The 12922-nt window shown below is 37.2% G+C and overlaps 1 protein-coding gene across 1 annotated transcript in view; it reads left to right on the top strand.

The window, feature by feature from the left end:
* The first annotated feature begins 2588 nt into the window (after window positions 1-2588).
* Window positions 2589-12922, top strand: part of LOC138713700 (uncharacterized) — a 34941-nt gene continuing 24607 nt past the window's right edge. Inside the window, exon 1 of the mRNA XM_069845996.1 lies at window positions 2589-2723. Within this exon, the coding sequence (XP_069702097.1) occupies window positions 2636-2723 (88 nt within the window). The 5' untranslated portion in view covers window positions 2589-2635. The remainder of the gene's footprint in view (window positions 2724-12922) is intronic.

Here is a 12922-nt window from a genome sequence, read left to right as displayed (position 1 = left end):
GGAGTCAAACTGTAAAAATAAGTGGCACTAGCATATAACAACAATTTAACATGTGCTGCTATCTAAAGTAGGTGTCTATGCAGTAGGAAAGTATCAAAGATGTATTTTCAGCTCAAACTTATTTACTCAGTTTTGCCATCCTGGGCCCATGTAGCCCATGTGTAAAAAATGGGGCTGCACATTCTTAGCACAGTATATGAGTACTGTATTGCTGGTTAACTCTCAGCATTGAATGTCGCACTGATTTCACCATCATAATTACACTTCCTTTTATCATTATCATCTCCATTTCTTTCCTTTATTTCGGGCTTGCTCCGATGTAGAGTTTTCTGTGGGCTGCCACCGAACTTTGACTCCATTGATATGTGGTTGTTAGTTGCTGGTGGTAGTGCTATGTACTGTGGGCTCTCCCCTGGGCTCATGGTAGCTTGTAGGATGGATTGAGAGATCGTGGTGAGACCTACACAGAAAGGTAAAAGAATCATGTAGGCTGTAGGGGAGTTTGGAAGTGGCACACAGAAAATCTGTGGCACAGAGGGGCCTTAATGCATGCAGATCATTCTGTTCCAGATAGTACAGTAGGCCCACCTGAAACAGCCTCCATGCAAGGACAGTCCCAGTCCGTAATAATAGATAGAATGTACTGGTGCTGTATATTAGATGGACTCTTCCTCTGACATGAGGTAAAAGTGATGCTAGGTTTCTATCTGTGAATCTTTAATGCATAAACAACAATAATCATCATCATAACACTTTTCACAGATTTGGACCAAATGGTTGATCCGTCCCAGTCTTAGTTGTTTCAGTGGTCATTCCTGATGTCTTGTTTCCCAAGGTTGGTAATTTTTCATTACAACCAATTCATTTACCCAACAAAATTTTTATTGTAAATGATTTCCTACGTTTTCTTATCTTAATGTTTTTTTTTTTTTTTTTCCTTTCCAAGTGTCACAAAATTGTTTTGTTTACTTATTATTCTTTATGAATTGATTAGTAGGCCGATCTATCGAACCCTTATTTAGGGCGGCTTTTGTTTATACAAATTATCTATCTTTGGGAAACGATCTCATGGCATCCATTGGATGTGTTCAAACCAGTTATTTTTGTACTTTATCCAGTACTGATGTAACTTTTAGTTCATTCAAAATTTCTTCATTAGTCTTATTATTTAACAGTATATTGCACAGTTTTTCTCATGAACTTCATTTCAGCCACTCTAATTCTTGATTTATCAGATGTTTTTAGAGTCTATATCTCACTGCCTTACATTGACATTAGAAGTGCCAAAGTGTTGTAATAAATTTTTGTTCTAGTTCTTGAAAATGTTGTAAATTTAAAAATATTATTTATGAGTTCTGTTATTTTTAGGAACTTTGAGACTTTATTTTGAATATCTTTTTCATTATCATAAGATAGTAAACATCCTAAATAGTTAAATGAGTTGGTTTGCGCATTGATTTTATTATTAATAATTATTTTACTTCTTACTGAAAATACTATAAATACCGTCTTTTTTTCAGTTAAAACTGTCATCCATAATATTGTATGACTTTGTTCAGTTTATGTGCTGCTATTTGTAATTTATATTCGTTATCCGATAATAATATAATGATAATGATGATAATAATAATAATAATAATAATTCATCAAGGAAGTAAAGCGGAATTAATTCAGTCCTGCACGATCTTTAACAAGTCCACAAAGTTTTGGAATAAATAGCATAAATACAATGGATCTAATAGAATAGATGAAATATACTGTAAAGATAGAGTAGAATAGATAGTATGAAATAGAATAGGTAGAATGGGACCTTTAACAAGCGTTGATTGAATTTAGTCTTGATTTTCTGTCAGAACATTGGTGTTACGGATATATTGTGCTACCCTACCTCCCTTTTTGATGTGGACGAAAAATGATCGGAAAATTTTGCCAGAGCCCTCTAACAGGAACAGGATTCATTTGCGTGTCGCGAATCTACGACACTGGATTTTCAGCTTTACTTCTCTTTCAAAGAAAGCCATGCAAAGGGTTTTTATCATTCTTAAAATTCATCATTCTTTGCTGAGTTCGAACTTCCAAAGTTCGGATCCAATTGCAAACAATAGAACACCGAGGATTATTGAATCTCTTTGTAAATAGTATTATAGAAAATCATTAATACATACATCATATCATGACAATGAATCATAATATTTCTAGTGTTACAGTTGTGATTTCTGCAATCTACTGGTCATTTAGCCTACTTAACTTTAAGAGTACCAGTACCGTAATATTATTGTTTAATTAGAAGAAAATACCTTTGAAATATTTTTGGTTGCCAGTAACTTATTGAAATAAAAATAGCCCAACTACAGATATCATTCAGTGTTTATGATCATGATTTCCATTCTTCTTAATACCGGTTTATTTATTAAAATCATGCAATGTGTATTCGATGCAGACAGTGTCAGTAAACCTAGTGGTTCTTATATCCCTTATACCATTCTTTCATAAACATAATGTAATACAAAGACAAGTAATATGAAACTTCCGTTCCACTGTTGATTTTCATGTGTGTTGTTTGTTGTAAACTACGATAGCTTGCATTACATTCAGACAAGCCAAGAAAGTTAACGAGTTCAGTATTCAAAACATCATGTCTCTCTACAGTCAAGCAATCAACAAAAGACAGAAGACTACACGGGAAATCAACAAGAATTTAGATAGCAATGAATTCTTTCCAGGTAGTTTAATTTAACATAACTTTAGAGATAATTGATAAATAATTTAAAGACTTGCTAGAAAACGTGTTGAATCATAAGTGAAGAAAATGGCATAGCATTATTACAATGTGTTAGTACCATTTCAAGTGACTTGGCATACGGACATTTGACATACTCAAAATTGTGAGACATCTTATATTTGGCATACTACATGTTCATTCACAAAGATTTGGTGTACAATAACAAAGAGAAATAGAATGAATTTAATAAATTTGGTATACCTTAGCAAACAGACATAGAATGATTTAATATGGTCCGAAATACAAACACAGTAGTATATTACTCATATATTATTAAAATTATGACTTTAAGCACTTAAATACCGTAATCTAGAATTCTGTTATTTTGCTTGTATTTTTGGTAATTCAGTGAAATATTCTTTAGCTGCCTATTTACTCTGGTGTAGGCCTAATGCTTTCTATGTGGATCCTTTATCCTCCTCCCTGCATCCAATGTGCGTCCGTTATTATTGTTAGTTCTTTGTCTTAATACAAATTCCCTGCATAAGACAACTGGAAACCGGACCTAGAAGTACGCATCAATTTACACGCCATTTTAGTGAAGATTAGTAGAAAACAACTAATATACCAAATTAAGGTAACTATGGCTTCATTGCAACACTGAAAGTGAAGAAATTAAATTATGGTTTATTTAACGACGCTCGCAACTGCCGAGATTATATCAGCGTCGCCGGTGTGCCAGAATTTTGTCCCGCGGGAGTTCTTTTACATGCCAGTAAATCTACTGACATGAGCTTGTCGCATTTAAGGGGATGCACTACTGAATTTTCTAATTTCTACATTTTAAGAGATAATGTATTGAAATTTTAACAGCATATTATGGTCATGGTTATGAATTAATCAGGAAAATTTCAATGATCTAAGTAAAGAAATAACTCTTTTAAAAATAAAATTTGAAAATAACACGTTTATTTTGGAAACCGTTTTTGGGAATCTAAAACAAGAGTTTTCTATGTTTTTTATAGTGCATATTATAGCTGAAACACAGGTTGTGGTAATGGAGCATTGGAATTTTGCATATGAAGAGTAGAATAAAAAAAAACATGTAATTTCTTCAAAAACTGTCACTTTTCAGTAGCGCATCCCCTTAAGCACACTTAAATGCCATCGACCTGGGCCGGGATCGAACCCGCAACTTCGAGCACAAAAGGCCAGCGCTATACCGACTAGGCTACTCAGGCCGACGAAAATGAATGTTATTGTTAATATCCTATGGAAATTGTTCCGCAATATCAATGGATATATGAGTATCAATCAGGAGACCCGGGTTCGAGTCCCGGTACTATATGGAAATTTATCTTAAAATTAATAATATATCAATTAATAATATAATACTGAAAGTGTTCTCTTATAAAAACTGCAGTAGGTTAAATTGAGTATGCTAAATGCCGTACAATAAAACTGCCTTCTGAAGGATACACTGAAAGGAATGGTGAACAGAAGGAGAGTTCGGGGTAGAAGAAGATATCAGATGATAGCTAGACGACATTAAGATATATGGATATGAGGAAACAAAGAGGAAGGCAGAAAATAGGAAAGATTGGAGAAAGCTGGGTTTGCAGTGAAAGACCTGCCTTTGGGCAGAACACTAAATGAATTAATCAATCAATCAATACAAGTTAGTAATACTGCATTTCTATACGAACAGCTAAGTCATTAGAAAAGTATAAACAACGAAATATTTACATTAAAATATTACAAACATACGTTTGCTCACAATTGTTAGCAACAGTGTCGTCTGTTCTCTTTGGCAATTTACTATTGAGCTTCATGGTGGAAGTCGTAGTGGCGTTTCCAACTATTCTTCCTGCCTATGAGGTGTTTCTTACAAACCAAACAACGCGCATCACCTCCATGTTCCTAACTGAGAAACATTAAAACCCATTTCCCCTTAAATTTTGTAGGTCTATATTTTGTTTGTATACCATAGTCATTATGTTCGTGGACTGGGCAGATATTGTCGCTGTGGTGCACTAGAGCGGATATATGTCACCGCGGTATGGTGCCGTGTCAGTTATTCTCTCGTCCCGGCACGAGGCAGTTGTGTGGCGACAGTGTAAGCAGAACTACTGTCCACATTTCACGAGATGATCCGAGCAAGGAATGCAAGGTTTTCCCCCACTCTCACAACCAAACATCGAGACAGAACCGGGTTTGTGTACTCTAAATTTTCGCTATTAACTACAGTGAAAACACTATCCCTCAGTAAAACATTAACGTTGTATCCGGATTATTAATTCATACAGGCTACATATTATACATTTAATATCTATAATTAAGTTAATTACGGAAAGCAATTATTCAGTGACAGTGTTATACCATACCAGTCAATGTAAATATTATATTTCTAGTTTACAATATAGTAACTAATAATAATAATAATAATAATAATAATAATAATAATAATAATAATAATAAAAGGTATCCCCGTAACATGCCATGAAGGCACGTGGGGGGCATGGAGGTTGAGCCCCATGCTTTCCATGACCTCGGCACTAGAATGAGGTGGTGTGGTCGGCACCACGCTCTGACCGCCTTTTACCCCAGGGAAAGACCCGGTACTCAATTTTATAGGAGGCTGAGTGAACCTCGGGGCCGTTCTGAAAAAAATCCTGTCACCACCTGGGATCGAACCCCGGACCTTCCGGTCCGTAGCTAGCTGCTCTACCAACTGAGCTACCCGGCCGCCTAATAATAATAATAATAATAATAATAATAATAATAATAATAATAATAATAATAATAAAATAACGTGCACTGCATAGTCCATACCTGTGGAGTAATGGTTAGCGCACTGGCCGCGAAAGCAGGTGACTCGGGTTCGAATCCAGGTCGGAGCAAGTTACCTGGTTGAGGTTTTTTCCGGGGTTTTCCCTCAACCCAATATGAAGAAATGCTGGGTAACTATCAGTGCTGGACCCGGACTTATTTCACTGGCATTACCATCTTCATCTCATTCAGACGCTAAATAACCTGAGATGTTGACATAGCGTCGTAAAATTTATTAAGATTTTTTTTAATATATAGAAATTAAAATTTTTACGAGTATAATGCTGCATGTTATTTAAATGAAATATTAAAACTTCATGTATACTTTTGAGCTAACTAAAGTTTTAAATTTGTTCCCCTCTCGAAGTCACGCCCATGGTTAACTGAAGTTATTGTAAGTTTCAATAATTTAATGTTGACATTATGAGAATATTATTAAGTCATTGTAAATGAAATTAATATTGAATTACAAAAAGTAAATAAATACCTGCGTATTTAGCAGCCCTTTCTGTAGCATTCATCAAAGGACACAATAATCTCTTCTGCCTTGCTTCTTCATCACACATCTTTATTACATTCGCTGTACTTTTTCGTGCTTCACTATGTATAGTTTTTTCCATTTTTACGCTTTGTAAACATTATGATAACTGATATCTGACACTATTGAAATCAAACAGAACTCTACTTCGCTTTAAAACTACTTAACTAAATATTTCACTGACTAAAATTCATAACTCATTGTCTAACTAAATTACTAATTTAAGATAATTGCCTAATTAACGCGTAATGCAGCCAATCTGACACGATATTTAAGTTAAATTAAGAAATTAAAATCTGACTTAAGAATGTTTTAATATAAACTACATTTGTTATCAACAATATTCACATCACCAACACCATACAATAAAATCTCAACAGTAACTAAAATGCTTGCATAGTTTGCAAAACCAACGTTTTCAGGTCGAGTGTCACTGAACTTTGTCCCAGCCAGTCAATGCCACCCCCTCATCTACCTGCTCTTTCAGACGCGCTGAGTTATGGTACATTTCCTTACCCTCGTCTCTTACCCCGCAAGGACCATTCCCCCTCGCAGAGATCATCTCGTAAAGTGTGGACGGTCTCTGTTGTGAAGTTGATTTTAATGTGCGCTTCAGAACTCGAAAATGTCGCAGTTGAGCAACGGCCAACATCAAGTTCTACCAAAAATCAGGTAAATCCACTACCGAAACGTTTCAGATGATGAAGCAATGACGACGCCTTGGGCCGTATTGCTGTGTTTAAGTGTCATCAACGTTTTCCAAAGGGGAGAAACAACTTGGAGGATGACGAGGAGGATGTAGTCGGCCACAAACGGTCCAAACTGAACGCAAGATCGAAGAAGTTGCAATGTTGGTAAGTGCCAACCGCTCCCAATCGGTAGACGATCTCGCAACACCAGCAGGGACCAGCCATGGTACGTGCCACAAGATTCTGTCTGATGACCTGAACATGTCGCGTGGTACCCAACACAGTGTGCCACGCGTCCTGACGCAAGACCACGTGACGATCGCATGACGATTTGCGGTGACCTCATCGGTAGTGCTGACGATGATCCGAAGTTTCTCAACCGGATCATAACAGGAGACGAAACATGGTGTTTTCTTTACGATCCGCAACTGAAGCGACAATCGCCATCTGGAAATCGGGATTATCGCCATGACGAAAAAACCCGCGACAAGACAGGTTAAAGGCAAGGTGATGCTTGAACTGTTCTTTAACTCATTGGGAATAGTTTACATGAAATTCATACCAGACGGAGTAACTGTAAACAAGACCCGCTACAAAGAGATCTTTCGCCGTCTACGCGATTCAATTCCTCGTAAGCGTTCTGAGCTTTGGAGTAAGAAGAATTGGCTGTTGCTACACCACAACACCCTGCACAGCACTCTGTTTGTCCAAGAAGAACTTCTAAGGGGAGAGGATGGTATTTTTTGGTGAAAAATGAGTAAATTTTCAAAAAAAAATCTTTAAAATATTCTGTGATATGTGTGGAATGCATAGCATAATATTTTGTGGGTATTTGTGCCCTTATCGGATGTTGAGTCGCCATTTTTACACTTCCTGCGTTATGGATATTTTTTATTGTTGTTTCCAGTAAATTAAATTTAAAAAAAAATCTTAAAATACCCTTTGATATGTGTGGAATGCATTGCATAACATTTTGTGGGTATTTGTGCCCTTATCGGATGTTGAGACGTCATTTTTAAACTTCCTGCGCTATGGATTTTTAAATCACACGCCTTCTTTTATCGGTTTCCAGTAACTTAATTTTTTTTTTGCTACATTGCCAGACAAAAATGGATATAATTTCTGAACTATTAAAAGATACATGGATGAAATTTAGAACACACATTCTTTAGACTATTAAAAAACTTTTCTCTGTAACAGAATTTTGTTAATTGATTTCATTTTAAAAATACGTCCGTTTGTTTGCAAGAAAGGTAGTGTTATTAAATTTTAATTGTTTATTTTACAACCGTAGGGACTAATATCAAAATTCTGTTACAGATAGTTTGCAGAACATGCTTTCGCAAATAAATTGCAAAAAAAACTGTTTGAATCTATCTTTAAAAACGGTTTAGATATATCGGTTTAGATATATCCTGCATTGGTATATCTTTTTTTTCAAATTTGGGCCCCCAAATATTTTTTTAAATATTTTTATTTGGTTGAGTTGCCACAGATATGAGCTCTCTACATAAAAAAATTAATATTTTACACCAAATAGGAAAATAGTTTTAAAAAATACCATCCTCTCCCCTTAAAGTAACAGGTCATCGTTCTGCCACATCCTCCGTATTCACCTGATCTCGCACCATGCGATTTCTTCTTCTTTCCCCGTTTGAAATTAAAAGCTATGTGGGCGTAAATTTCATTCGGCCGAGGAAGTCATGACTGCCACAAGAGAAGCCGTATGGGACTTTCCTGCCAATTTGTTTGAGGAATGCTTCCAGCAGCAAGTGTACCAAACATTAGCAGACGTGCATAGCGGCAACGGCGATTATTTTGAGGGAGGATAGTGAACGCCGTGTTGCGTGGCAACTGGTACGACACCTGGATTCTACTTTTCGCCTACACTCCAGGCGCAGTCCACAAAATTAATGACTACTGCGTATATTCGAAGAGCCATCTGTAACGCAGTCTGTATACCCCTTGAAGAACTGGGCAAGCTACCTGAGCAGTTGAAGACTGGGTGAAAATGAAGGGATACATCAGCCGGAACCAGCGAGCTAGAAGAATCTCTTTCTAACTCGTTGGCCGGAACGCGTGCTACAGAAATGCGCGCAGTGTAGCGCAAGCCCGGCCGGCGGGCTACGTTTGGGTATGCCTGATTACTATACTCGTTTTTTTGAAAGATGGGACATGACAGGAACGTTGCGATCGGAAAAACAGCTGAATGTCACATAGCGTGGTAGGCCTGTCGCAAAGAGTTCGTATTACAAACTCTTTGGCCTGTTGCTATGGTAACAACGATTGAGTTGCCAAACTTAGCGTTCCCACGTGGCGAGTGCTTAATAGCTCTCTTGGCGACATTTATTGTGCACAGAATGTTAGCATTGGTACATTTCGTCTTTGATCCCTGTCGATTTTTGTATTGTTTTCTTACCTTTGCATCAATTGTCAATGAATGTTTTAACGTCAGCCATCTTAACGTCAATTGCTGGTTAAACTATAAAACGTCTTTGCAATTGCTAGCTTCCATCAGCTGGCAGTGTGGTAGTCCATATTGGCAACGTAGCACTGTAGTTCCAAACTCGGCCGCTTAACTGTCATTTCCCATCTTTCAAAAAGAGAAGTACCGTATAAACAATAACTTACGATATTGGTAGTCTACGTAGGCTATTCTTCTGGATGGATGTCGGGTAGACATCTAATCGTGCATGCATTAAAATCTTCGTATTATTTTTAATCAGTAGGCCTATAGGCTATATAATTCGCGGGGAAAATGATTTGTATTTCTTTAAGGCCCGAACCCGACAGCATAGATGAATTTCAACCCAAGCCAGGCTCGCGGGTTTGAACCGAGCCAGTGCAGAGCTCTATACTTGTTTTTTTGAAAGATGGGACATGACAGGAGCGTTGCGATCGGAAAAACAGCTGAATGTCACATAGCGTGGTAGGCCTGTTGCTATGGTAACAAACTTACCGTTCTCATGTGGCGAGTGCTTAATAGCTCTCTTGGCGACATTATTGTGCACAGAATGTTAGCATTGGTACATTTCGTCTTTGATCTCTGTCGATTTTTGTATTGTTTTCTTACCTTTGCGTCAATTATCAATGAATGTTTTAACGTCAGCCATCTTAACGTCAATTGCTAGCTTCCATCAGCTGGCAGTGTGGTAGTCCATATTGGCAACATAGCACTGTAGTTCCAAGCTCGGCCGCTTAACTGTCATGTTCCATCTTAAAAAAAAAGTATAAACAATAACTTACGATATTGGTAGTCTACGTACTCTTCTGGATGGATGTCGGGTAGACATCTACATAATCGTGCATGCATTAAAATCTTCGTATTATTTTTAATCAGTACGCCTATAGGCTATATAATTCGAGGGGAAAAATGATTTGTGCGAGATCGTGCGTATTTGCTTGGTTTCCGCACAAAACCAATCCCCGGAAAGTCTAAAATTCCACATTCAGTATTCCCAACCTAACACACATAACAATTTCCCTCTTCTTACCGCTGAAGTAACATATTGATTTTATTGCTTTAGGCTTTTAACATATTATTTTTAGATACGTTCAATATAGTAATAATTATAAATTGGAAACTTACTACTGCAATTTCACCTAAATTGCACTGTTAATTATTGTTTTTAAATATTTGCAAAAATTAAGTAAACTCTACAACTCCACTAAAGTTACTGCATTCGTGATGCAAGTAACATTAAGGAAGTCGTGAAAAAATCAACAAGATTCCAGACTCATCATAGACTGGGGGAAAAAAAAGACAGACGTATATCACGGCCTGCTGGAGTATAGTAAACACAGAAAACATTTTAAAGCAACAGTGTTGAAGATAGATAGTCTATTTTTGTTTTGGAAATTTGCCGTCATTGAACAGAAACCAAGATGGAGATTTCATTGCCAATAATTAGAAATTCCTCTTTCAGGTATGTAATAAACGATCTTCACACAAAATAATGTACGATACACGAGCGGTATGTTTTCTTTCAATTCTCGGAAATTAAAAAAGCTCAACTACGTTTCGCTTTTTCAAACTTTTCCTCGAACATGAAAACTTCAACATACCGCTCTTGTAACGCATATTACTATTGTGTTTCTTTAAGGCCCGAACCCGACAGCATAGATGAATTTCAAACCGAACCAGGCTCGCGGGTTTGACCCGAGTCTGTGTAGAGCTCTGGTATCTAGTAGGAGCAGTGCTGTGTTGCCGTGTACGGACTTCGGTCACGCCGCTTGTAAAACTCGGAATCAGAGAACACATGCGCAGTTACGCTCGGACAAGTGTTACGACTACAGTTCATGAGAAATAAGGTCATGATTGATACTACGTGAGCGAACCTGTGGAGGCTCTATGTCACTTCATTAAATCACAATTCATGGCCCAGAGATGACGCAAGGGATCAAGCACTCAGCTTGTCACAGTTCATAGGTAATATCAGATCGTCCAAACGCAGTGAATTGTGCTCTGTTTTGGTCACAGTTCAGCAACGTAATAGGCCTATGGGCTATTGCATATGAAATCGATCAGTAAAGAACCTCGCATTTTTTATACTCTATTTTTTTCCCTACTTATACAAGGTGCTGAGGGGAGTGCATTTTCAAAAATATATTATCGAAAGTCAAACTGTTTTCGTATTATTGAGCGACAAATTTAGCGTATTTTATGAAAACAAGCCTCTTTCAGCGCTCAGAACTCTGGAACCATTTACTGCAGAACATTGAACGAGAGCTTATTTTGAAGCTGACATTTGGTAGGTTATGTTAAGAAGTAATCCTTATTTTTATTGTACATAGAGAGACAGATAATCTGATTTTACTTGCTTTTAGGCTTTTTGGCCATTTGTAAAAATGTAAAAAAAATATTGAGAAAAAATCTTGCATTATTAAGAGGGATTCGGCATTGTTTGCTTAGTGGCTTGGCAGTAAGTTTAGAAGATATTAAATAAATTATTTTCACACGCCTAGACTTGAACGGCGCAGTACCGCACGCACTGGCCGAGAGCTGAAGATAAGAGAGCATTGGGAGTCATTTTACGCCTGTGTTTATGAAAACTTGTGATAAAGCTAGCCCAGCCATGACTGCTAGACGACACATCACGTGTTTGTCTCCTGGCCTTGCTTGTCTCGACTACCTCCCGTCTCACAGTCAGCTGGTTAGTTCACGCGCGTACTATTTATTTTCTTTATTTGATATTTTCAATACTTTCTTATCAACGGTGCACCAGTAAAAAATATGAGTTTATTTGTACTTTCAATGCGGAATCTAACTATATATTTTAAAATATTTTTTCGTGGCCAAAGGCGTCTTAATGAAGAAAAATCTAAATTTCTCCATTTCCATAAAAAGTAAGAAAAACTGTTTACATGTCAATATAAACTTTAACTTCTCAGCATTCAAAATAAACCATGATTTTGATCATTAGGTGAAAGGGTTTCGGAGCCACAACAGTTTAAAGTTGCTGATTTTATGAAAATACGATAAATTTAAATATTATTAATTTAAAAAGTATTAAGTTCTGATGCCTCAAACTTTGCACAAAGCATTATATCACAGTTGTCTACGGACAGAAAAAGTTTCATTGTATTTAAAAATTGCAAGGTCAATTTTCTCTCTATTTCGGTCGATTTGAGAAGGAATAGCCCCTACGTTAAGTTTTCATACTCATATCATCCAACTATCTCAGCAGTTATCCGAAGACAGTGAAAAGTGATTAGGTCTAGTGATAAAGAAAAGAATTTAGATGCTGCGCAATTGGAGGCCGACAGCGAGTAAAAGGAGGTATGATAACACTGTGCTCTGGTGCCACGAGGTAATAGGTAATGTCAATCACAACCCTATTGTTCATGGACTGTAGGCCTACGTCCTTCCCACGTAGGCCTACGTACAGAGTTTCGGATGTTCCAAAAAGTGCTTACTCCACGGAAACTAGGCTATAAGAGCTATGTTAATGATTTATTTATAATAGGCAAAAGGACAGATATCGCTTCTTAACAATAGCCTATCTATACAAACCGGTCGGACCAGATGCGTTAGGAGCGCGGAGAAAATGGCCGTCTTTAGCAATCTCGACGCGGGCCCGCTGAATAAGTCAAGACCGATTACAGTACGATTATTTAGTCCTGACAGTCGCCGGAGATGTGCGC

This window comes from Periplaneta americana, chromosome 14, assembly GCF_040183065.1.
Source record: "Periplaneta americana isolate PAMFEO1 chromosome 14, P.americana_PAMFEO1_priV1, whole genome shotgun sequence".
NCBI lineage: Eukaryota > Metazoa > Arthropoda > Insecta > Blattodea > Blattidae > Periplaneta > Periplaneta americana.
Note: the sequence above shows the minus strand (reverse complement) of the source record. Positions and strands in the feature narration are given on the sequence as shown.